Source organism: Pimephales promelas, chromosome 5 (assembly GCF_988280905.1).
Source record: "Pimephales promelas chromosome 5, fPimPro1.hap1.1, whole genome shotgun sequence".
Classification (NCBI taxonomy): domain Eukaryota; kingdom Metazoa; phylum Chordata; class Actinopteri; order Cypriniformes; family Leuciscidae; genus Pimephales; species Pimephales promelas.
The window spans coordinates 17,766,611-17,794,475 of NC_142773.1; the positions used below are offsets into that span (position 1 = coordinate 17,766,611).

Consider the following 27,865-nt stretch of genomic DNA (forward strand, 5'->3'; position numbering starts at 1 on the left):
AATGTAAGTTTCAAATATTCCCTCATGTAAATGGAAAGATATCCTATGTTACAAAGGCGAACGTTTTTGAAGCGATACCTTCACACCGTTCAGGTGCACATGAGGAAATTGGCATGGGTGGGATTATTCTTTTGGTAACTCAAGCGCCGCTGGTGTAGTGGTATCATGCAAGATTCCCATTCTTGCGACCCGGGTTCGATTCCCGGGCGGCGCACTGCTTTTTGAAGACAGATAGTTGACTCGTTTTGTATCCACAGTCACACACAAACTCAAATTTCGCTCAGTATCTCACCTGTGTGTCTTCGAACCGTTATAGCTATACATTATTAGCTTTATTCATTAGCTATAAATCTGGCATGCAGTCTCTTGATTAACTTCAGGCCAAAAACAATCTGCATGCATAAGTTTGAAATAGTTGGTAGTAGCCTACCTCACAGCACAACACAGGACATGTCAACACAAATGATACTGTATTTTCGTGCTTTTTTTTACTTTTACAAATATTCATCGTTTATAAGTGTATACATGATTTCGGTGGTTTGGCTTTCAGACATAATCAATCAACTTAGAACAGTGTAGGCCCAGCATACAGTGCGTTATAAAAAAAATGTATAAAGTAAAGAGTATAGCCAATATGTAGGCTTCTACACAACACAGAAAATCGATTTATTAAATTGTTTGTTTTGCAAGTTTTAAGTTGTACATTCACTGTGGGGTCCAATCTGATGCCACCAGAATGCTTCGTATCACATTTTTATATTTTATTTATACATCTTAACATTTATTTGTTGTAACTTTTGTTGTTGTTGTAAGTTCACACATTAAAGGTTAGCATAGGTTTAAATCACAACTTTTCAATGTGGTCTCAAGATTTTGGCTGCCATTTATAAAACAGGTTGTGCAGATTCAGGCGTAGTTTGCAAAAATAAATTGCTTCTGTCCTCTCTCCATCATATCATTATAAAATCTTAAACTTTCTTTGTGTGAGAGAAATCACAAAGGATTTTGCAAGCACAGTTGCTTACTTATTTGTACTTAGAATGTAAAGGAACAGTTATTAGTAAAACATTGTCTCCTTATTAGATCCTCTAGGGGGCACACAGCACCATCATTTGGACAAGTCTTTTAGGCCAGGGGTTTTCAAACTGGGGTCCGGCGAGGCGGCGACCTGCATAGGGATGCAAGGGAGTGCTCAGAGTGGGTCAGTTAAAAAATCTAAAGAAAAACAGGGTAAATATAAAAATAAATAATAATAATAATAATAAAATATTAAACTAAATAAAATGATTCAAATAAAACATTGATTAAATAAAATAAAACGTATTAAAATAAATTAAATAAATAATAAATCTACAGTACATCACAGTAATAGGCTGTAGTGATTAGAAAAAATGTTTTCTAAATACAATTTTATGCATAGTTATAATATCATTTTAATGTATTAATTTAGCATTTTTTATACATGAAAATACCTTGCTGCCTTTTTTTATATTTTAGGATTGGAGACTCGCATCGAGATGATTGTATTTGGTGGTTCATGCGTCTAAATTAAGATCGAAAACCCCTGTTTTAATTCATGTTGTACTGATGTGAGACCAGTAGATGTCGCTCTCGCTCACTTGCTTTGGAAATGCACCTGTTGGCGCGCAAGATCCACAAACTTCAGGTGTGTTGGTTTACATTTATAGCCTATATACTGCATTGTACTTGTGGAAGTGAGTTTGCAGTCTGATTTGATTATGATAAGATAAAAATACTATGTATTGGCAAAATAACAACAAGAAACGTCTTTCTGAGTTGTTCTCGTGAGTTCCGCGGAAAATCAAGCAGCCTACCGCGCGACACGTGTGTCGGATTCACGAGCTCGACCAAAATTATTTTTGAGCAATGAAACACGAGGCCAATACAATTGCTAGGCAGGCCTATTTGCTTTTTCTGTTCTTTAATTAATTTTAAGATGTGTAGATAAAGCAGGTGTTGCCCTATTGCATAGAAAGCTGGCTACTGGCTAGGCATGCCTATTAATTAGGCAAAATATGCTTTTTTTTTTTATCAGAATCCAAGTCAAGTCATCTTTATTTATCTAGTGCTTTTGGATTGTATCAAAGCAGAACATGAAAATAATACAACAAAGATCAATAATATTATTGAATATTAAATGTCCCCAACTAAACAAGCCAAAAGCCAAGGCAACAGTGGCGAGGAACCAAAACTCCATCAGGGACAGAATGGAGGAAAAAAATACCTTGGGAGAAACCAGGCTCAGTCAGGGGCCAGTTCTCCTCTGGCCAACGAAGGAACAGTGTGTGATTTGGGCAGCATTACAAGTCAGATTGGATGGGGACATTTAGAGTATTTGTCCATTTCCATCTGTTTGGAAGTCGAAGTAATCACGCCGGTATGGAGACGAGATGTTGAGGATCAGTGCCGATGGCTGTAGTGTCACAGGGCTGATGTGGCTGGCAATTCAGGATGAGTTGGGATGGGTCCAGGCACAGGTCCACCATAGAGGGTCCCTCGGAATAAACAGAGAGACTAATATTAGCGTAGATGCCATCCTTCGATTTACGAGACGTGTTTCCGGTTCAGCCTAATTTTGAATTAAGGAACTCTATAGTGTGTTATGTGTATGCTAGGCCAAAGAGATGTGTTTTTAGTCTAGATTTGAACTGACAGAGTATGTCTGCTTCCCGGACAATGTTAGGAAGATTGTTCCAGAGTTTTGGTGCTAAATAGGAAAAGGATCTACCACCAGCAGTCGATTTTGATATTCTAGGTATTATCAACTGGCTGGAATTTCGAGATCGCAATAGACGTGAAGAACTGTAATGAGTCAAGAGCTCGCTCAAGTACTGCGGAGCTAAACCATTTAGTGCTCTGTAAGTAATCAGCAATATTTTAAAATGTATACGATGTTTAATAGGCAGCCAATGCAGGGTTGACAGAACCGGTCTAATATGGTCTGGTAAGAACTCGAGCTGGAGTGTTTTGAACCAGCTGAAGTTTGTTTATTAAGCGTGCAGGGCAACCACCCAGTAGAGCATTACAATTATCTAGTCTTGATGTCATGAACGCATGACCTAATTGTTCCGCATTCGTCAATGAGAGCATATGGTGTAATTTAGATATATTTTTAAGATGGAAAAATGCAGTTTTACAGATACTGCACGCGACTTTGAAATGAGTGATTGGTATCAAAGAGCACACCCAGGTTCCTAACCGATGACGAAGACTTAACAGAGCAGCCATCAAGTGTCAGACAGTATTCTAGGTTATCATGTGTGGAAGTTTTTTGTCCAATAATTAGATTTTTTTTTTTTCAGAATTTAATTGTAGGAAATTACTAGTCATCAAATTTTTATATCAGCTATGCATTCCGTTAATTTTGTGAATTGGTAAGTTTCATTAGGTTTTGAAGAAATATACAGCTGGGTATCATCAGCATAACAGTGAAAGCTAATTCCATGTTTCATAATGATATCTCCCAAGGGCAGCATGTACAGAGTGAATAGCAGCGGTCCTAATACGGAGCCTTGTGGTACGCCATACTGAACTTGTGATCGATAAGACATTTACTGCCACAAACTGATAACGGTCAGATAAGTATGATTTAATGCTAATGCAATTCCACTAATGCCAACATAATTTTCTAGTCTATTTAAAAGAATGTTTTGGTCAATTGTGTCAAATGCAGCACTAAGATCGAGTAACACTAATAGAGAGATACAACCACGATCGGACGATAAAAGAGCAAATCATTTGTGACTCTAACGAGAGCTGTCTCTGTACTATGGTACGGTCTAAATCCTGACTGAAAATCCTTGCAGATATCATTTCTTTCAAGAAAGGAACACAGTTGTGAGGATACTGCTTTTTCCAGTATCTTTGACAGAAAAGGCAGATTCGAGATTGGCCTATAATTGACCAATTCTGTTTTTTTTTTTTTTTTAAACAAGTGGTTTATCATAGCTAGCTTAAAGGTTTTTGGTCCGTATGATATTAAGAAGAGGATCTATAACATTCGGAAGCATCTCTTTCAGTAGTTTAGTCGGTATAGCGTTTAGCATACAAGTTGTTGATTTGCAAAATTCTTCCTCTCCTATAGCAGCAATTGAACCAAATCTTTCCTCAGGGAGACAACAATGCACCCCCTGATGTGATACTGTAGTAGACAGTTGCATAATTTTGTCTCTGATATTATCAATCTTATAAGTGAAGAAATGTATAAAGTCATTACTGCTGTGGACACTTTCTTGGACACTTCTGGGCTTGAATCTTTCTTTTTCGTTAGTTTAGCCACTGTTTCAAATAGATACCTATGATTATGTTTATTTTCTTCTAGTAGGGTTGAAAAATAAGCAGGTCTAGCAGCTTTTAAGGCATCTATGCGATCAAGCTCTCCTTCCATGAAATCCGAAATACCTCTAGTTTAGTTTTCTTCCAGCTACGCTCCATTTTTCTGGCTGCTCTCTTAAGGCTGAGTGTGCTCGTTGTACCACGGCATTGGACTATTTTCTTTAATCTTCTTTAAGCGCAATGGAGCAACTGCATCTAAAGTGCTGGAAAGTTGGAAAGAGTTAAAAGTTTCTGTCACGATATCGAGTTCGGGATGCTGAGATGATAAAGCAATCTTTAGTGGCAGAAGTTTTTTGTCTAACATATTTATAACACGGAGTCGATTTTGCTGCTTTGGCTAAGTGAAGTTTACAGTTTACAATCCACATAATAAACATTTGCTTGCATAAGAGGAGCAGATGTTATGTGGCATAAAATCAGTTGTGGGAGCGCAAACTGAAAGCTTTTATGGCATGTTGACACTTGTCTGTGTATATACTGTACAGTGTACACACACACAAACATATATTTGATGCATATAAATTTTATAATATATATACACACATATAATATGTAAAGACAAACTTTTATGTTAGATGTGATTAATCGATATATATATTGTGGAGATTAATTATAGGCTATAAAATTAACATAGCAGGGCTAATAGCCAGGTGATGGATGTGTGGTGATTTGTTCAATTTAAGAGCAACTGAAGTCCATGGGATGACTCACTGTGTGTACATGTTTGTGTGTATTCTGAGCCACTTCACCTCTCATGGCCACTTAACCTTGAGTGCTCTCACCATATGTTTAGTGGTGTCTGATTGCACACACTCAAACCTGAACACATGTAAGTGGACCTTACTGCTTTGCACATGCCATTTCTTGTGTCTTCCTGGGGCTCCATGTTTGTCAACTCAATATGTTAGGCAGTAAGAGGCTGCACTTTTTTTTAATTAAGTTACTTACATAACCATTTACAATTAAAATGTTAAATATGAGGTCAGTCAGAACGTTTGGGGTAAGTCAGAATTGTATATTTGTATTCATTATTCATTAAAATGGATTAAAAGTGACAGTAAAGTCATTTATGATATTAGAAAAAGCTTTTCTTTTGAAGAACCGTCTATTCATCAAAGAATACAAAAAAAGCTGTATCATACACCATGTATTGTGCATATTTCTTCTTACCGGTCTCTTTAAGGTCATCAGTTTGAGACGGTCAGAGTGTGTGATGCTAGAGGGCAGATTAAATCATTAAAAAAAACTCTTTCATCTTTTCTTTTCATCTTGTCATGTCATGTGTGTGTCAAATGTGCCGATTACTGGCTGGACGACACACGGGAACAAACCTTCTGTTCTCCATCAGTGGCCTGAAGCTGTATTTGTTTTGTTGTGTGTCTATCAATTTCCACCACAGTCATGTGCGTGTTCTTCTATGGGGTCACTGTGATTTTGCAGAGTTACACGCGTTCCTGGATCAAAAAACATTCTTGTCCAAAAGTTTAGTCCTATACCTAACCCTATACCTGCAATTTGCAAAGGTGTTTGTGTGTGAATGCTTTTATATGAGTCAGATATGTGCACTACCAGTCAAAAGTTTGGACACGCTTGACTGAATTTATGCTCCACATATTCCTTGTGTTCTATAACCATCTGCTTAAAAAGTTAATTTGTGTATAAATAACTTGGATATGAATTTCTTTACAAAACTCCTTTACAATAGTAAAGGAAAAGCAGCCAACAAGCTGTATGTACAGTTGTGGTCAGAATTAAAGGAGAACTCCGGCGAACAATGAACCTTTGGTCTAATAAAATATTGGTACCTAGTCAGATTTGTTTTCATGATAATCGAATGTAAAGAGTTTTATCTCTAAAAACTGTTTAGCGTATAATGCTAGTATAATGGGGGCATTGACTAAGTAAAAAGAAATCGCTAGTTTATACTACTAACAAGGCTCAAAATAGCCCCACACTAACTCAGTAACATAATGAGGCTCCATACATACAAAATGAAGCACCTTTGTAAGTGTACAGACCGTTTAATAAGAAGATAGTTTTATGAAGACAGTTCACTTCGTGTATACAGACAGAAGCCATCTTAAAAACTAGTCTCGACAAGTCAAACCACGAACGTCGTGCTGAGTGATCTGAACTCTATGAAGTTCAACGAACTTCTGAACTGTATGAACGGCGTTCGGGGATCGACTTATCGAGACTATTTCTTAAGATGGCTCCTGCCTGTATACACAAAGTGAACTGTCTTCATAAAGTATCTTCTTATTAAACGGTCTGTACACTTACAAAGTCCTCAATGCTTTGTTTTGCATGTATGGAGCCTCATTATGTTACTGCGTTAGTGTGGGGCTATTTTGAGCCTTGTTAGTGGTATAAACTTGCGATTTATTTTTGCTTACTCAATGCCCCCATTACTAGCATTATACGCTAAACAGTTTTTAGAGATAAAACTCTTTACATTCGATAATCATGAAAACAAATCTCAGAGAACGATTGACTAGGTACCGATGTTTTATTAGACCAAAGGTTCATTGTTCGCCGGAGTTCTCCTTTAATGGCACCCCTGGTAAAAATGATAAAAAAAAAATGGCTGTAATAAATAAATCTGCATTGATTCGCAAAAATTTGTGATATCTGCAAGCAAATGCAACGTTTTTTTGGGGAACGCAAAGATTTGTGGGATGCACATCCAGGGCACGAAGCTCCCGTTCCACCAAATACCAAAGATGCTCTATTGGGTTGAGATCTGGTGACTGTGTGGGGGCCATTTTAGTACAGTGAACTCATTGTCATGTTCTAGAAACCAGTTTGAAATTATTCAAGCTTTGTGACTTGGTGCATTATCCTGCTGGAAGTAGACATCAGAGGATGGGCACATGGTGGCCATAAAGGGATGGACATGGCCAGAAACTATGCTCATTTAAACGATGCCCAATTGGGGCCTAAAGAGGCCTAAAGTGTGCCAAGAAAACATCCCCCACACTATTACACCACCACCACCAGCCTGCACAGTGGTAACAAGGCATGATGGATCCATGTTCTCATTCTGTTTACGCCAAATTCTGACTCTACCATCTGAATGTCTCAACAGAAATTGAGACTCATCAGACCAGGCAACATTTTTCCAGCTTCAACTGTCCAATTATGGTGATCTCTTGCAAATTGTAGCCTCTTTTTCCTATTTATAGTGGAGATGAGTGGTACCCGGTGGGGTCTTCTGCTGTTGTAGCCCATCAAAGTTTCTTAGGGGAGCACAAACATTTTGCGAGGGAACGCAAAGATTCTTGGGGAAAAGTAAAACATTTGCGAGAGAACTTATTATTTTTCCTCCCATCTCATATTATCCCTTTAGGGGCTTAAACATAAAGATAACGAAACATAAAGAAAGCGTGTGAAACAATTGTCTTAATGTACAGTGTTTAATCAGCTACTAGTTAAAAATCTGACACCATTCACCTGTGGTGTCTTGCCTCAACTTGTTTTTTATTGTTGGAGGTAACCTGCAGTGAAAGTCATCCATTCCTCTGCGTTCGGGACGAGTGCGGGTGGGGAAGAATGCCTCCATTGAGACCCCGAGCTTCAGCACAGCCTCTCTTTGAGGTCCAGTTGGGCTTAAAATGTTTAAGACCAGCCAAGGATTAGAGAACAAAAAGATCCTTCTCTGTCATCAAAGAGGATCTTCTCCAGGACTCATCTAACTGCTCTCCATGCCTACCCCACAGGTCTGAGCGATGGCGAGAGGGAAGGAGTGTAAGAGGGAGAGGAGGGGTGCACATTTCAAAGGTAATCTTTAACTCTAAGCCTGGCAGACTGGCTGAAACAGACTCCCTCCTCCCAGTCTGAGCCAGCATGTTGTCCATCCCTCCCATTGGGCTCGCCGCTCCACTAGTCGCCGGCATTCTTCCTGCCCTTTTGTTCCGAGGGCACTGAAGTGGCTGTATTCATGACCGGGCCGGGCCGAGGAGAGAGGAGGATTTTGCATGACCTCGAAAGGAGGCGACTTTAACTCGAGACCGCTAAGTCTCTTCCTAAAACAACACTCCCTTGAAACAAATACCTGCTTTGTTCCGGCGGCTCTTTCAGGGCCGCGGCGTGCAGGCTATTAACACAAAAAGTGGGCAGTCCAGGAGAGAGCGGCCGCTGTGGTCAACCGACATGATCCCAGAACAGATATGGCCTGTGTTGGAGTATGTAGATGACCTTCTCTGAAAGTACACGCATGAGGAGCACACTTTGTTTGATTAAAGTCCCCTCGGACGACATGGGACGATGTCTTTTGAAGCCTGGATTGTTGATCGTTAGCTTTTGTAAAAGATTCAGAGGCATTACCAAGGGTTTTAGAGTTTAGTTTAGCACATGCATGAAGAATAGCCTGCTATGTTTGCTTGATTCAGTGATCTCCGCTGGCCTATAAACAGCTTTTCTTTTATGAACTTTCTTGTCTCTGTATAGTATATGAGACAAGTTATTGATTTATGCGTTTGCCAGACACTTACCATGAAACTTTTGGCATTTATTCAGACTGATCTTATGAAGTAGCAATTCGTATTTCAATTTTTGGCGTGCTATCAAGACGCATAATCGCTTTTCAGCGTGTTTATGAACGCTGTTGACTTAACGTTATTACTGTATATATAAATATATGACTTACCTCAACCCCGTCCCTAAACCTAACCGTCACTGGGGTGAATGGCATTTATGACTTACCCTTACCATCCTAGGAAAAAAAAGATCGCTCCCCAGATGTAGATGTACATTTTGCTTCGTTTCGCGCGGACATTTGACGTTTGACACGCGGAATCACTCGGACGTTAATGGCGTAGACATACACGCATACACGCGGATACACGCGAATAGCTCAAAATGCATAGAGATAACACGCCACTTGACTCGAAAGTCATGATGTCATGTTGCATTTATTTGTTCAACTGGTATCAACGTCGAGGTCATGGGTTTGATTGTACGTATATTCATCAAATGGATAATTTGGATAATGGATAACTTAGTCTGACAAATAAATCAGCAAATATGATTTAGAATATTTTTTGGTCATGTACCATTGGAAATACCATATACGGTATATCAATAATGTAATCATGCAGTGATATAATGTCTGGTACCATAACTGTACATATAGATAACACTGTACATGATTTTGCTTTTTGTTAAATTCATATACTATTTTTCAAAATGTTTGGTAATATTTTTTTTAAATGTTTTTGAAAGTATCCCCTACTCACCAATTCTGCATTTATTTGATCAAAATACAGTAACAAACACTAGCCGAATATTGTGTAATATTATTACAATTTAAAAAATAATTTTCTATTTTAAAATGTAATTTATTCCTGTGATGCAAAGCATCATTACTCCAATCCTCAGTGTCACATGAACCTTCAGAAATAAGTCTATGCTGATTTGCTGCTATAATAAACATGCCTTGGTAACACTTTACAATATGGTTCATTAGTGAACATGAATTAACAATGAGCAAAACATTTGTTACAGGTTTTATTAATCTTTGTTAATGTTAATAAAAATCCAGATGTTCATTGTTTGTTCATGTTAGTTCACGGTGCATTAATCTTAAAAAATACGACTTTTGATTTTCATAATGTATTAGTAAATGTTGAAAGTAAGATGAATTAATGCTGTTTAAGTATTGTTCATTCTTAGTTCATGTTAACTTAGGTGTGTTACCCATTTCTTATCAATGTTGAAAAAACAGTTGTGCCGATTAATATTTTTGTGGATTAAATTTCCAGAGTTCAAGATTTATTTAATTTTTAGCATTCTTAATTAATTTGAAGTAAAAAAATAAATAAATAACAGCATTTATATGAAATTGAAATCTTTTGTAACATTACAAATGTATTTTCTCTAACTTTTGATCAATTTATTGCATCCTTTTGCATCCAAACATTTTTTTAATATAAAAGAAGACAAAATCGTACTGACCTCATTTACTTTCTTCGTAACTATTTTACATGTTGGCAAGTTTGTGGCTAATTTGTGTTAATTGGTATTATCTTATTTGTATGTTTTTGTATAGGGTTAGGGGAGGACCTGCTTCATGCTTTTTCAAAAAAAAACAAAAAAAAACATTTTCATATGATTTACATCACACCAATTTACATGAAATTGCCACCTCATGAAATGTACGTTGTCCTGTGAGTTGGGATACACCATTAGGAAACAGCTGTTGTGGCATTCAGCCAACAATCAGGGCTTGTATGGGATGGTTGCTGGTCACGGCCCATCAGCACTGCGCACTTGAGCAAGACACTTAACCCCAGGTTGCTCCATGGGGATTGTGTCTATATTGATGTGCTTGGAAGAAAAGCTTCTGCTAAGTGGCTACTTCTTTAAAAATTGTCTGTACCTTTTGAGGTGTATAGTACAAAGACAATTTATTTTTTTGCTGCCATTTTCTGTATTTTTTCACCATCAAGTATACATGCAATTGGGGAAATGACTTGCATCATCCCTGAAAACGGATTTTACGTCAAAGTGCTGTATATCCCCATGCAAAATGTAAGCTTAAATCAATATAATCCATTTGAAAAGCACACAACAACTTGTGATATTGACAGGAACGGCCCGTACCATTGACCTTGCGAGGACCTCAGAGGAAGAGCTGCTTAATGGACCGAGTGTGGGTGTGCAGAAAATAGGTTGGCTGTTTTTGCATGTCAAATTTGATGATTACCAGTAGAACGACAAAAACTGGACATGCATATTTTGTTCTGTATCAGATGTTAACCTCTAGCATATGAATTTGTATGGCACAACATTTACAATTAAGTGTGATGTGTTCCAGAAGATGTTTAAAGACAAGCATTGTTCAGCTGGGTGTGTGTGACACGTTTGTAGTGAGAGATCATCCCAGCCTGAGGCTCTCTATAAAACACAGATCGTCCCAAACAACGCCTTTCTCTGCCCTTGTGAAGGAGCTCTGCTGGGGTAAAACACAGGACACAGAGATTGAGAATCTAATATGATCCAGACATTAAGACACACAACTGATGCATTTGCGCTTATAGAGGGTAATGTTGACTGGAACATTTTGGTCTGGAAAAGACAATTGTATTTAGACAGATGAGTCTTTTTTTTTTTTGTCTTTTTTTTTTTTGCTTTAGTGTCATTTGGAAATTAAGTAAAGACTTAGCATGAGTTTTTTATTGGCTTGTCACACACACACACACACACACACACACACTTGTTTTCATGTTTTATGGGGACATTCTAGACATTCTTTTACATTTTAAAAAACATCACTTATGATTTATTAGCTGTTTTCCTCATAGGGACCAAAACATGTCCCAATAAGGAAAAGGATTTCAGGTATTGCCAACTTTGTGAGGACATAATGTAGGGTTTATTACTATTGCAGGAGCAAGTTCAGCTAGGGTGAGACCAGACCTACAGTGTCATTGTGCAGTCTTTGTTACCCATATCTTGAAAGCCAAAAAAAAAAAAAAAAAAGAGAGATTTCTATCATTATGCAGGTGCAGCTTCATGGCTATTATAATGCAGCTAAAGTGTGTAAAACAGTGTGAACACAGAGGCCTGAAATCATTGAGACCATTCATATGAAGAGTTCAGATGCAAAAGCCTCTAAATGCCATTTGAAATTTTCTTCTTTAATGATGATTTTTATCAAGCTTGTATATTTAAGTTCAGTGATTTCACTTAAATTGCAATGATAATTACCTATTAATTGTTATTTAAGTGAAATTACTGAACTTAAATATCTAAGTTTGATAAAAATCATCATTAAAGAAGAAAATTTCAAATGGCATTTAGAGGCTTTTGCATCTGAACTCTTCATATATTCTCCAAATATAGCCAAAATGTTAATAAAACTATTGTTCTATTACACACATTTTATTTTATACGTATTTAAGATCTATGGCCCGTACCATTTGTGAAGCGGTAGCATAGCATACTCGTTGTTAGCCTACTTTATTATACCTCAAGGTGGCGATGTTGACTTTGTCTGCATTGTTAACTAAAATAGTTCTAGAAAACAGCTTTTCTTGTGTGTTGACAGTGCTAATAGACATTAGTGTGTTAAATTACTATAATATCTTTGCCTGTACTAGTGTTTTCTTTAACTTTAAATGCAATATAGACCGTGTTACTCAATGGAATACGTCGCTTCACTCGCTTGGGATTAAATGACTCATCATCGGTCACGTGAGTGCAGGATGGCAGTCAGGAGGTGTGAATCTCCCGTGTCGAGAGCGCTGGAGCTGTCCGGCAGCAGAGGTGCTGAAATCACACACAAGACCCCCAACACATTAACGCTTACCTTATAGTTTGCAATTAGCCTAGTTTAAACCATCTGGTCTCAATTGACTAAGTTTTAGATCCGTCAAGTCAGTCAAGAAATTATCAGTTTTATTCAGCATGGATGTATTAAATTAATTAAAAGTGACAGTATGAAGACTTTTACATTGTTACAATTTTTCTAATGTTCTTTAGAGAAATTAAGAAATTAAGCAGAAAGCTTTTATTGATACTAATAAGAAATGTTTCTTGAGCAGCAAATCGCCATATTAGAATGATTTCTGAAGGATTATGTTACATTGAAGCCTGGAGTGATGACGCTGAAAATTCAGCTTTGCATCACAGGGAAAAAAAATAGTTTAAAAGTAGTTTAGACTGTTTTATTGTATTTTTGAATAAACAAAGTCGGCCTTGGTGAGTTTATCGCCAAATACTTTGTCACTGGAGAGCGTTTCTGATTTGTGTCATGCGCCCTCCGGTGGACGCAAGTATATTACATGCAAAGAGGCTATCAGAGCGCTTGCATCTTCATATACGTATCTCTCAGGCTTACCACCTGTTGAGAGGAGCGCTACTGGTTGCCGTGATCACCTGAGAGCGATAATGCCGAAGCACTGGCCCCGGGGCCAAGGTTCACCGCGGGGGCAATAAACTCCCTGTCCCCCTGCCATCATGTAAAGACATTATTGTGCCCCGCGGCCCTCATAACAAACGCTTCATTTCCAAAGGCTCTCTGGCTCTTACTGGGCCACTTTATTTACCCTGTGTCATGCTAAATTCTTAATTTCCTTTGAATCCCAGTGCTACTGTATTGCCCTGAGTTACTTACATTCATTACCACCGTTTAATTAGTGCCATCAAACACTTTGTGGTTTACGGTGGCTCAATGTGACATTAGTCGAGACTGTTAAACTCATTAGCAAACTCTGATAAGGGGTAAAGGTGAGATAGTTGCCATTTCAACTGCGAGAAATCGATAGGCCTATACAACCAAGTAATTTTTAAATAGCCTACTTTAAAGCAAATGTTTTTCATTTTAACTTGAAACGATTGTTATTATTATTTTCGTGAATTTTTCCGTACTTTGAAAACGATGTTAGGCCTCAGTGTTTGGCTAAATGAGTGAATAAATAACTAATAAAAAAAAGTCATCTCTGTTAGTGTTGAACCCTGCCAAGCATTTGACATGAGAAGGAAACCGCTAACAACTCATCCCTTTATAGTTATTCTAATGAGCAGGGTAAATAAAGTCATCACAACAGCAAGAGTCCATTGTGAAGAGAAGTATTATTGAGTAGTTTGTCACTTTACTGTAAGAGCGATGTGTTTCCCACAGCAGCTCTAGCGGTAAATATTTACTTAAGCATTCAGTGGGAGTTAAAAACTTTCGAGCAGTTTCCATAAGCTGTGTTTGTTATTAGTATAAATAAATGAAATTATAGCCTATATTTTACGCAAAAAGAAAAAGAGTTTGATTTGTTCTGAAGCCTGGCAAAGGTTTGAGCTTACAGTATACAAACCACAGACTCTGATGGTAAAGCAACAGCAGCTCCGTGTCCTGTGTGTTATTAATATTCATATCTCCCCTCATCTGGCGGTGAGGTACTTCAACAAGCCTATATGGGTTTGGAATACGCAATGGGTAGCTGAAGAATTCAATAAACATGAATAGCTATTAGAAAAGTGAAATTGAAAGTTGCACTATTTGGATCAATTTTAAGGCTTTAGAAAAGAAAAAGCATTTAATAGTTTTGTGGGTGACAAATGAAAAAAAAAACTGTACAATTTGCATGTCTGCCTTATACATTATTTTGATGTAGCATACTGTATAGTTAACATGAACTAAGAATGAACAATACTTCTACAGCATTAATTAATCTAGTTCATATTCATTTCAACATTTAATGCATTATTAAAATTTTGTATTTACAAATACAAAAGTTTGTATTTGTTTACATTAGTTAATGCATCGTGAGCTAACATGAACAAACAATGAACAGCTGGATTTGTATTAACTATCATTAACAAAGATTAATAAAAAGTATTGCTCATTGTTCATGCTAGTTAATATATTAACTATGAACCTTATTGTAAATTTGTATCATAATTATATGGCATTTAAAAAAAGGTTTATATTAGCATGGTGTAGATTTTATGTTTACTTGTATCGTGTAAAATGTTTAATCGTTATGCGATTACACCTCTTTACTTTCATCCATTATTGCCTATTTATAATATTTTTTTGAACTTGCAATGCAATGAACTTACTTTGTAACTTTAATTTGCACCACTTTTGTTTTACAATAAAAACGTCAATAATTAAACTTTTACAATTTAAAAGTTTAATTAACATTATTAAACAATTATAGACAATTGTTTATTAAACATTTTTTTTTATTAAACAATCAATCTATTAAACAATTTTAGTTGGTTGATATAATACGGAAAACTCTAACCCCTCTTAAGATTGGAGCGAGGGGCCTATTACATCTGAAATCTGAAAACGAGAAAGAGAGTTATAAATCATGAAAATGATAAATTATGAACAGAAATGACCTACTGCCGAGCGTGTACATCAAACCATATCTTCAGTCACTTCGCTTCTGTTTCAGTCCATCACTTCCCTTTGCAGTTTCTCCTAAGAGCTGAAACATTGTTCTTGAGTTTAATCATTATGGCATTTTTTCTTCTTCTCCATAGTTCTATGAAACACATCCCGGGGTTATTTGGTTTTAGAGTCTAAACTAAACCAGGGGCGCTTACATTTCTCCAGTGTGGCGTTTGCCTCTTTATTTATGATGTCTTTTCTTCCACCGATGTAGAAAATTTCTGACTTGGATTTTTCACTCCAAAATTGATTTGACACGGATATCCAGTATCCCTTTAAAGATAATCAAACTGAGTCTCTCCTCATTCCGCATATATCCCCACTCACTTTATGACCATATCGAGTTACCGCCAGCCTGTTGTGTGCAATAGACATTCTTCAATCTGAAAACATTATTATAGTGTTTATTGCACTGTAAGCGGGGAGAATAGCTCATATTTGTCCTAAACATGTGTTCATGGCAGGCTTTTCAGAGATATACAATGCAAGTAATTAATTAAAATAAAGTTTATTGTGGCAATGAAATAAGACCCCCCCTCCCTCCCTCCACACACACACACACACACACACACACACACACACACACACACACACACACACACACACACACACACACACACACACACACACACACACACACACACACACACACACACACACACACACACACAACCATGCAGCCTGAAATGCACGAACAACGACAAGCCAAAGTACAAAGAAACAATTAGTAAACAGTCAGCTGAGCCAAAAGTGGCCTAACGATATGCAAAACTTACGGAAAATGCATAAAGGTAAACAGGATGATCTGAAAAACTGCCATTTACTAACATTTTGCAGCACACACTGATAACATCGCATTCATACTACGCATGCAAAATATTAATGAAATTACTGTCAAAGTGTTTTGTCAGGAAACCGAAAATGCGCTTTTATGTGGTAAATGAACTGTCACGAAAGCAAGCATTAATATGATTTATTTAACTTTTAACAGACCTGACTATAGGGCTACAATGAGTTATTATCGGGGTATTTTTATTCTTAACATTTTCACTTTTATATTGTTTTTAATATCCTATATTAAATAACTACTGCGACATTTTCGCTAGTTGACTTTCCCTGAGACAAATTCAAATAGTTACTGTAATAGGCTCAACTATTACACATCACTTTTTCTTTATTATTGTGTGACTTAAATTAGTTCACCGTACAACTTAGTTTTAAAAATGACATACGTGTTAATAGTGCTTCAATAAACGCCACTTTCCTTATCTGTTGTCGAAGTTTAAAGTATTCTTTTATCTATTATTATTAATGATGATTGATGAATTATTATTGCGCTGGGTCAGTTATTTGAAAAATTAAGAAAAACAACGGCACTTTTATTTTTTTAGGCAACAAACGCCAACAAAAAACAACTTTTTTCTTCTTCCTCCACTTCTTGTTGTTAAAATGATTTAATAAAATATAATACAAATACTATTAAATTACTAATATTATGTTACAATTACTAATATTAATATGGAATTTTATGTGGGATAGATAGATAGATAGATAGATAGATAGATAGATAGATAGATAGATAGATAGATAGATAGATAGATAGATAGATAGATAGATAGATAGATAGATAGATAGATAGATAGATAGATAGATAGATAGATAGATGAGAAATGTCCGATATTAATTGCAGTGATTTCACTGCACTTTTGATGTTTTGTCCCTCAGGCCAATCCGGCAGAAACGGTCAGATGTCAATTAAAGTCAGTTGTGCGTCTGTGGGCTTCTCTGAGGGCCGCCTGGCCTGTGGCGCACCGCTCGGGCTCCGGGCTCCGCTCTCCACGCCGCTGCGCTAATCCGTTTATGAAGCACCTGGGACCGCAATAACATGCGCTTATCCGCCGCCGCCGCGAAACATGCGATAATGCCCATCCCAGAGGACCAGAGGGGCACTTTTTACCCTCTGATTGAACTGTCGACATCTCTGAGATGACAGCCAGCGTATTTGTCACATTAGTCTAATATAAATCGGATTCAGGACTTTATACCCCCTCTTTCAGTCTTGTTTAGCAACAGAACTAAGTTTTTTTCCCCCTCCACAACTCGGAGTGGGTTCTTCTGTTTGAACAGTTGAACGTGTGATAGTTTTTCTGTTTGATTGATAAGGGGTCACTCTGAATGAACGGGCCCGTTTGACTGACGTGAGGTTCTCAATGAGCTCCTGCAAAGAAAAGGAACTTCAGTGACTGCGGGGAACAGAGGGGGAGCATCTGAATGTGATGAGATGGAGTGTGTGTGTGTGTGTGTGTGTGAGAGAGAGAGAAATGCAGAGTAATGCAAGAGAATGAGTGGGATGGATGGCTATATTGAATGTCTCTGCGTTATAAATAACGCTTCTTCACAATTGTACTCGTCTCCACAGACAGATTTTACGGCACTCTCGGCGTCATACCCTGCTGAGACCCCCGCAAGCTGCTCCTTTCATTCTGCAGAGCCTCTACTGTCCACAAGCATACAATAAATACCTCTGTTGTGCAGCTTTTGGGTAACTTAAAAGTTGGGGCTGAAGTGGATTCATGTTTAAAACTAATAGCAAACACTGTTGTGGCAAAAGAATGCAAAATGCATGCGCAACTCCGAAGTGTTTCCCAACTTGTTCCTGAAAGCTTCCCAACTCGTCGCACTACATTTTGGATATCCCCCTCATTTGACCCTACCTTGCAGGTCGTGTTGCCTCTGTTAACCATAATTTGGATAAGGAAGGCATCCAAATTGTCTAAGTTTGGAAGGCTTCTGGGAAAGATCGAAAACCACTGATCCAAACCAATGCATTAAAGAAACTGAAATGTTATTGAAATGAAATCATTTTCAGTGTTATCTTCCAGATTGCTCTCAGCATCACAGTTTATGTCTGAGGGTGTTATCAGTGTCACATCCCCTTGAACTCCCGAGGTCATGGCACAAGAAAGTTTTGAGATTTGGACCAATCAGAAGGCTTTCCTAGGTCTTTGGACCCTCCCTCCTTGACCAATCACAGTCCTCGATGGGTAGAAGGAGCCAACAACTCAACAACTGATAAAATGTTTCGCCACTGATCACCGTTTCAATTCACAACAACAAGTGTGTCAACAACAACGGAACTGAAGCTCTGAGAATCTTATCTTCCAAACCGCTTTGAGAAAACCTGGATATCCGTGATTAACTTCAGAGGATTGGCAGCGACGTTTTGACTTTTGAAGTTGACTTTTCGTTTTCAACTGAAGACTTCTTTAACAGTATACTGACACTTGACGATAAGCGCTTTTCCTTTGGATAAATCCCCTTCTTCTATCAAGTGCTCGTGAACCCGATTCCTTTCGTGCAGAGGAGATATGACCGCATTAGCGGGGGGCATTTCCAGGATGATGCGCCCCACGCCACCCCAAAACTACCCGAGAGGAGGCTATTCCTTGGAGGGTAAGGTGTTAGCTTCTCTGCCTTGGCTTAGATGCATTCACAAAGTTGATTCTTCATAAAACAGATTTGATCTGATACACTTCCAATATTCTGATTGGCGAAAGAAAAGGGACATCGAAGGCCTTAAAATTGGAAATTACTGTGTGAAAATGTCAACATACTAACATTAAAAAATCGGGTTTAATTCTTTTGTGGTGTCAACGTTACAAAATTGCAGTTTTTCAACCACGTTTAAAGCTGCAACAAAACAAAGAACAAACATAATAGCGAACATTTTGTACAGTGATATAAATTAAAGTAATGTAATTAAATTTATTTAATAGCCCATTTAGCTAACATGTTCTATAAAAACTTTGTGTTTTAAAAACATGTACTTATTCTTGGGTTAGTTGCTTGAAAATATGCACAATTTATAGCTATTACTATAGTAATTACATGTTACTTATGCAACAATGACACTACAAAATTAGTGTTTCCAAACTTTGTTTTATAAAATATTTTATATATAATATATACATAAACTTTGCAGTTTTGTTATAGCTACTTTTTAAAAACTTTAAATGTTCTGGCAACAAGTAGCTAACATTTGCAAAGTATTGTTATTATTTTTTGGTGAAATGGCCGCAACAATTTTTTTTGTTGTATAGGCTATTTATAAATAACTAGCATTTGTTAGCCTACGCAATTAGTTGTGTAGTTGTTTGTAGGCTAATCATATAGAACCGCTGCCATGCTGATTATATTTGGACTTTTAGTTGAATGCGGTGTCAGCCATTGACTTTTCCTCCTCTTGCTACAGTCTCCACGCCGTTAGGTCAGGGCCGCGTGAACCAGCTCGGTGGAGTCTTCATAAACGGACGGCCTCTGCCCAATCACATCCGCCACAAGATAGTAGAGATGGCCCATCACGGGATACGACCGTGCGTCATCTCCCGACAGCTGCGCGTCTCGCACGGGTGCGTGTCCAAAATTTTATGCAGGTACCAGGAGACCGGATCCATTCGGCCCGGTGCTATTGGTGGCAGTAAACCCAAGGTAGGACATATGGCTGAATGGATTGTTGACTTTATTATACACTTTGCATCAGTTTTATATTTAACTGTGCACGGAGCTTTGCAAATAAAGAGTTTTGATTGACTTTAGAACTACCAAATATTTATTTATTTTTTACGGTTGAGCCAATATTTTTTATTTTATTTAATAGTTCTCACCTATGTTCAGCAAAAATAAGCCATTTTGTATGGTTCTAATTAGCCAAAAAATGTTCTTGATATAAGTTAATTTGTCTGTGAGTTTTTTGATCCACCAATGCATATATTATTTCTTAAATAATTAGAGAATAAAAAGGTATGCCATGGCATGAGTCTGTCAAACAATTTTGTTAAGTGCAATGCGAATTTACTGTAAATTGTTGTACAAAACACAATTTATTTCCTCCTCGTTTAATGACTGCCAAACAATGAAATAAACATTGTGTTATGAACTTGTGAAACTAAATACAAACCGATTATTTTATCCATACATTCTTGTTGCTAGATATTTTAAAAATGTTTTCGAAAACTTAGATATAAAAATTAAATAAATGATCGTGTTACCTTTGTAATAAAAGCAGAGCACAACTCCCGATGTGGAAAAGAAAATCGAAGAATACAAGAGAGAGAATCCAGGGATGTTCAGCTGGGAGATTCGGGATAAACTTCTGAAAGATGGAATCTGCGACCGAAATAACGTCCCCTCAGGTACTGAACTTTATCTGGCAATCTCTGCAGTTTAGTTCATGTGTTTAAGATATTGTTTTACCACACCTGTTGCTTAAATATATATATATATATATATATATATATATATATATATATATATATATATAAACACAGATGGCTTGTGACTTTTAAACAGCCCTATAATATTATAGCCTATTAAGATTTAAATGCCTCGTGTTCAGGATTTAGATTTACCAATTTACCTTTACCATTAGCCTAGCGCATTTTCAAGCGTTTATGCATTCAACAAGTGCAAGTGTGTGATGTCATTTCATGAAGCTTTCCATGCCTCTCCCCAGTGAGCTCCATCAGCCGTATGCTGCGCTGTAAATTTGGTGGAAACGGAGATGAAGATGAGGATGATGATGAAGTGGAAAAAAGGGAGATCGAAGAAAACGAAAGACGAGCCAAACACAGCATCGACGGGATTCTCGGCGACAGATGTAAGTTCTGACGAGTTTTATTTTTTGTTCCCCTTGCGGATTTGAGATGAGCACAATGCATTTAATAGTTTTATTACATATAGCCTAATACATCGTATTCTTAACACTAATAATAATAATAATAATAATAATAACAATACAATCATGCATATTATTGTTATTAGATGCTAATAGGCCTGCTTATTTTCTAAGACAGTCTTTTAGTTTATTTTCTGACTAGACTATTTTTTATTGATTTACTTTTTTTCCCGAATGAATATCACTTTTAATGTTTTAGTTTGAATCTTTTGCCAGCAAGTGCTCAATAGATTGTTTTGAAAAATGGCCACTGCCTTCAATGGGCCTATATATTTTTTTGTCTTTCCTTAAACTCATTGAGACTGAATTGTGGAGCATCGGAGATTAACCTCCTAAAACGAGACGTTCCTGGGTTGAAACTGGCCGAATCAGTAAATCAAACATTTGTCCAAGAATAGCGTTCACTAAAAGACGCTCCTGCGGTGCACAATCGGACACTTGAGGATGAACTTGGGAAACAAAAGCGAAAGAGTCCATGAGACTCACGCTTCAGTTTCCACAGGACAAAGCTCGGCCTAGCAGTAGCTTGGTCCTGACAAAAGACTCCAAGCTTTTCAAAATTTGGAAAGAAAGGAAGAAAAAACGGTCCAACAAAAGGTGCAGAGAGGACATTATGGACGGGCAATGAGAGATGAATTATTCACGAATGACCGTAGCCCCGACTCAGAAGTGTTTTAGACTCCGAGGCCTGAATAATGTGTCCATTTCTAGCTCATGTCACCCTAAACACGACGTCAGTATAACATTCTGAGGTTATACTTTTTTATTGTTAATTTATTTAATTTTTAGGATGTTTTAATATTTACCTACATTTAAGCCTACAATTAACACTTGTTGATCAGAATGAATTTTTAAGATCGAGGCCATTACTATACAAATACGTTTCACATTTCAAAATATTTGGATTTAAATAGAATTACTTGTTCGATTTTTTAAAATAAAAGCGCTTTATGCCTATACCTTTATTTATTTATTTATTTTTTACAAAATACAGCCAAATTTGTATATAGCTTATGAAACAAATAATAGCCTAGGAGTTTGATCTGACCCCCATGAACCTCCCAAAGGATGTCAAAACAAATATAGGTTGATGTCTGAAATTGATTCTTTTTGCATATGCTGTTTAACAATCGTTTCAGTAACCATAAAAGCAAGATTACGAGTTCACACGAGAAGGTTGGCCTGTTCATATCAGTTCGCCGCTTTTACGCTTTCCTGTATCAAAAAGTAGGCTAGTTCGACAAATCAGAAGTGGCCTACTATCAGATAATTTGTTAAAAATGCACACATCACCTATCATATTTTTTTTTTACTTAAAATGTTTCTTTGTTTAAAATGCTTTACTGAGTTGACTGCTAACATTAGTGGTTGGAGACACGATATCGCCGCGAAAATCGCCGAAAAGTTCACATTATAGTAATTCGTTAGATAAGCCCAATTAGAGAATTTAAACTACATTCTTTTCATGGGAACTTAATTAGCAACTCAAATATTATCATAAAAACGTTTTTTGTGATTGAAATTTTGCTTGTTTAAAATGCTTTATAGGCCTAGTGTGTTGCGAGACAACAACGCTGCGAATATCGCTGAAAAATTCGCACAGATAGTTATTCATTAAATCGGCTCAATTAGCCAATCAAACTGCATTTTTTTCACATGGAAATGTAATTAGTGACACTCAAATGTCAAAACAACGTGTCACAATATCATAAAAAATCTTTAACATTCACACAGGCGATAGCCTCGAGGCAAAACCCATTTCCCCAGTTGAAGAAGAAATTGTAGGCTATGTATTAACTTGGAAATTGATACAGGCAGCGCGTTTTTCTAACCCCCACAGGCCTGAAATTCTTGCGCAGTGGAGTTTGTTCTAGATGTCAAGTGGAGAGAGAAACTGAGCTCTCTGCGCGCTATAGCCGGATTCATCCCGCGTCATGGGCCGCGCTACAATTGGCGCACATTATACTCAGTCATTGCAATGAAAACCTTTTCTAGTAGATTAAATCGAGCCCTTTATTCCTCCCCACTTTCATCTCAGGACAAAAACCCGCCCCCTTCCTCTCCGCCCGGGGCGCGCATTCATTCCTTACTGGCCTTTTCCTTCTCTCCTTTCCAGCACCGCCATCACGAATACAGATCAGTTGGTAATTAGTTTAACAAACGACTGTCGATATGTTGTTGTTGTTGTTTGGAGATGGATGATTGATATGAACTTTTGAAACGCACATCTTTGCACTGCGAAAACCTTGCTGAGTTAAGAAAAACTAGTGAACTAAGTTGTTTGAGTCATTAGTTCCGCTCCATATTGTTATTGTATTGAACTGACTTTAGATTGTACGTTGCCTCAGTTGATACAGACTAACTACATATATTTGCTTTTTTATAAGGTTTAGATGTGTATATGCATTGTTCATTTGTCCTGCTTTATTGTTTCAATGACTTAATCCATGTTAGACAAACTTCTGCAAAAGTGTTATCAGGTAGCCTAGCTATATGGAGTGTTTTTTAATCACAGATTTGAGCCATGCGAGCTCCCAACATGCATTTTTAAACATGATTGTTTACTTAATCCAACCTTTACTTGCCAGAAATCATTGTGGTACGTATAAAAATAGCACGAAACTCTTTAGGGCTAAAGCATTAGAAGCTTTTTGTGTTGTATTTGCATGCATTTAAACCTGGACTTGCAACACAGTTAGTTAGATGTCTATATCTGCATTGGGGGAAAAAAAAGAAAGAACAAAACAGTGAATGAAAGAAAGGAAGCGCAAGGGGAAAAGAGAAAGGAAAACAGCCTTTTCAAAGCCCCGTTAATGTTTTTGTTTTCCTAGAAGGATCAATCACCTCTGGCTTTTATTCACATGTAGATGTGTCTACATCATAAAACTCAATGAGTCCTGTTCTCCATTGACACACTGTAAACTTCTCCTCTTTCCATTCACTCTCGTCCGTTTGTTTGCAGTGGGCTGATTCTGCGCTGGCTGTATTTCACTCTCTCCTCCCTGCTTGTGGGAGTTGTTGTTTTTTCCTATTCGGTACTCAGTTAAAATCTCAAAAGGGTGTTTTCAGAATCAAGAGGGTGTTCTCTAGCCAAATATTGATTAAGTACGTGTTTGCTGAGTCTATAGTTGTCGGGTAAGAGGGGTGTGTTGGATCTGGGCCCCTGCTCCTTCAAAACCTATTGTTGGGCCCCTTAAAGGCTTGAGATCAAAGCAAAGACCCCTTCAGATTTATTTGTCTGGGAAAAGGCAGAGTAAAATACCATTGCTTACTAATACATGGATTGAGCATACACTTTAAAAGATGTTTCTCAAAAGTTGTTTGACCAGGAGGCTCAGAGCAAACATTTAGATTTTTTTTTTCTGTAATAATTTGTGATTTTTAAATTATTTAAAAATGTTTACACTTTCTCTAATGCTCAGCATGTCTGCTTTTATTTGATCAATAAAATCTGTAAAAAACAGAAATATTATTACAATTTTAAATAGGCGTTTTCAATTTAATTATATTTAAAAATGTTATTTATTTCTGTGACGCAAAGCTGAATTTTCAACATCTTTACTCCAGTCTTAAGTCACATGATCATTTAGAAATCTTTCTATTTTAAAAAAAACATACAGTATATATACATAAACTCTAAACGATGCTGGGTTGTTTGAACCCAAATTTGTGTAAAATATGGACAAACCTAAATTTTGGGTTTCAAATTAACCCAACTTCAACTTTCACTTTCAACTGTAATTTTTTTAATAACAATTTCTAACCCAACATTTGGGTATGTCCATATTTAAACAACCCAGCATTTTTTTAGAGTATATATATATATATATATATATATATATATATATATATATATATATATGAAGAGTTCAGATGCAAAAGCCTCTAAATGCCATTTGAAATTTTCATCTTTAATGATGATTTTTATCAAACTTGTATATTTAAGTTCAGTAATTTCACTTAAATAACAATTAATAGGTAATTATCATTGCAATTTAAGTGAAATTACTGAACTTAAATATACAAGTTTGATAAAAATCATCATTAAAGAAGAAAATTTCAAATGGCATTTAGAGGCTTTTGCATCTGAACTTTTCATATATATACTTTTCATATATGTTTTCTAGGAGTTGAATTTCCCCCCGTAAAATGATTGAATCAGTCTGGTCTCCTCTCTTGTTTTGGTTAAAAATATTACAATGACTTCAGTTAACAAAACGAAAGCTAAGACGTTCCAAAGACCGTTTTTAAGAACGTCAAGGGCCGGTTCCAGTGCCTGGCGTCATAAGTGAATCGATAAAACTTCTCCCACAATGCTGTGTTTGCCTGAGCACATCCCCTCCTTTTTCCTATACCATTAACTTTGGGAAAACTGACAATCCTCGAGCCTCATTTAGCTAATTAAAAGTAACTAAAGTCATCAAAGAGCCACGGCCCCTCTCTCACAGATTCTCATTCACGGCAGGCGAAAAAGAAAACGCCGAAATACAAACAGTCAAAGGGATCAAGTTTTTTTGAAAGGGAGTCCCGTGGAGGCCAATTGAATGAGCTTAGTGCTTTCAGACGTGCCATGGTGAACGCAGTCAACATGTAATAATTAGTTTCATTGAGCTGCATTCCAACAATCTGCTGCTTTTCTCCTGGGCTCATTGTCTCCCAGCAGGCCAATAGCCAGGAGGACAGAGAGAATCAAGCAATGACAACACATGAAAGATTCAGCTGCCTTTGTCCCAGAAAGCAAGGAGGACTTTGTTTGTGTAAATAAAATAGGGCTTTTGCCTGCTTTGCTGACTGGATACTTGCTCAATAGAAAAGGAGAGAGAGCAAAAAAAGGTGCACGGCAAAAACAGACAGCTGTGTCGCACAACAACAAACAGATATTTTTGGGGACGATTTCTCTTTTTTCGCAACCACAATTGTTCTCGGATCTGTAAAGCCAGATGTATTTGTCCAAAACTGGACCACAGATGGGCAACTACAGCCATATCTGGCTCGTCAGGGTCTAATTTTACACATTCTTTTGAGATCTGCCTCTTCGATCAATAAACAAGGGTTCTTCTCTCTGCTGGAATGTTCCTCAGTCATGATTCCGGGGCCCTGCGGGAATGGAGATGAGCAATCATCTGCCTTTTATTCAGCAGTTCCTTGAAACCCAACAAGCTTCGCCCTTTTCTCTCCTCGAGTTTATCGAGGTTTCGAAGGTTTTTAGGCGGCAATAAAGATGAAACGTCTTTTGACCGAGAGACAATGTGTGGAGTCGTTGTCGTCCCATCGCACGTTTGCGCGGCGTTCTCAGAAACATCATTTCCACATGATGTCATTCCATTTGATTTCAAAGTGGCACGCAAAGGAAGAAAAACACGCATGCACGCGGTCGCACCAAGCTTATCTCCAAGTGAATGCCGCCTGTATGCTTCATTAGGTCCGCTTTATACACTGGCACCAGCATTGTGATCCTCAAATATTAATTCAAAGAACAATTAATGAATGCGGAGCATCTTTGAAGTGGGGGTGCGGGGTCAAACCCGGACCAGCCCCTAGCGACTGATGGACTCCTCTTCCACTCCTCTCTTCTCAAAGACGGTTTGAAGTGTCCAAAAGAAAAAGCGAGCAATAGAAGGTCAATGAGAATAGGGGCTCCTCGCCGAATAGAGCGCTCTGTTTTCTTGCAAGTGTTTGTGTGAGTGAAACTCTGGCAAAGGGGCGATGAAAAGGAGGAGAAAGGAGAGGTCGAGGGTTTCAGGGGCCTTGCCATAAAGCCTCACAATGAGGCAGTTAATTGAGAAGAGCTAGACGCCGTTGTCAATCACTTAACTTGAGGAAATTCACTACTTAACTGCCAAATGATGCTGGTGAGAGAGGGAGAGACACCGAGAGAGAGAGGGAATCTGTACGAAATGAAGGCAGAATGGCGTTAAGTTGACTAAAAGCTTGAGTTTTCTCCTTGTTCTGCTGCATGAAGCTCCAGCTCACAGTGGACCATTGTTAGCTCACTCTTAGACGAGCAGAAATCATCGTTTCCAACTCAAATGTGCAATTTCTGATTTGTTTCAGACAGAATTCATTTGGTTTTGGAGAATTTACAGAAGACTGTCAATTGGAACTTCCAACATGTTCCAACTGTTGTCTTTGCCTGTTTACATCACTTTAAAAAGGGAGTTTAATGAGGAAAATTTGCAGGGGAAACACTGTCATTTTACAATACCATGTCTGAAATATGCTTCGTTACGCTTTGTTTTTGAACTTCATGTTTCAGAATTGCATCATAGCCTTTGAACTTTAGCAATTATGATTCTTCAATGCTATAAAAAATATTGCTGCAGTTACTTAACAACTTAAAATTTGTTGAGATAACTTAAATATCAACCTTTCCTAAAGATAACTAAACTTAATATTTTAAGTCAAGCTCAAACACATATTTTTTAAGTTGAAACAACACATTATTTATTACTCTAAAGTTGTGATAAATAATCACTGCAATGCTTTTTTTACAGTGAGTTTCTTCAAAAATACCCATATTCATATAAAGAATTAGGTTCACTCACTTTTGTACATGATGTCGCATATATTAAATCGATTTAATATTTTATATAGGTTCCTATTGGCATTAGACTGTAAAACCCTTTTTGTTTTTTTAAAAACATGGTGCACATTAGCTGTTGTTTTAAGAAACACAAGACGTTTTACCTGCTTAGTGTGGTTTTCCAAGTTCCTGCTGAATCCAAACGTGTGTGTGTGTGTGTGTTTGAATCAGGGCCGCGGGGCATTGCATAGGACTTCCAGTCTCTTATTTGTACCCCAGAGAGGGTGAGATGTGGCTGGCCAGGGTCAAGGGGGAGTCCTGGGTCAGTGGCTGTGCAAACTCCCTCTCTGTTGGA

At 37.4% G+C, this 27,865-nt stretch overlaps 1 protein-coding gene and 1 non-coding gene across 3 annotated transcripts in view; both read left to right on the forward strand.

The window, feature by feature from the left end:
• The first annotated feature begins 143 nt into the window (after nucleotides 1-143).
• Nucleotides 144-214, forward strand: trnag-ccc (transfer RNA glycine (anticodon CCC)). The gene has a single exon. It is a non-coding gene; the product is annotated as a tRNA-Gly (tRNA).
• An 18,040-nt stretch (nucleotides 215-18,254) lies between these two features.
• The window catches only part of pax3a (paired box 3a), a 34,498-nt gene continuing 24,887 nt past the window's right edge, over nucleotides 18,255-27,865 (forward strand). The window contains exons 1-4 of one of the 2 annotated variants that reach the window (XM_039661197.2): nucleotides 18,255-18,706; nucleotides 19,506-19,741; nucleotides 20,319-20,445; nucleotides 20,766-20,909. In XM_039661197.2, coding sequence (XP_039517131.1) covers nucleotides 18,622-18,706; nucleotides 19,506-19,741; nucleotides 20,319-20,445; nucleotides 20,766-20,909 — 592 coding nt within the window. In that variant the 5' untranslated portion in view covers nucleotides 18,255-18,621. Of the gene's footprint in view, nucleotides 18,707-19,505; nucleotides 19,742-20,315; nucleotides 20,446-20,765; nucleotides 20,910-27,865 lie in introns of both variants that reach the window. The other variant, XM_039661196.2, reaches the window with a different exon arrangement.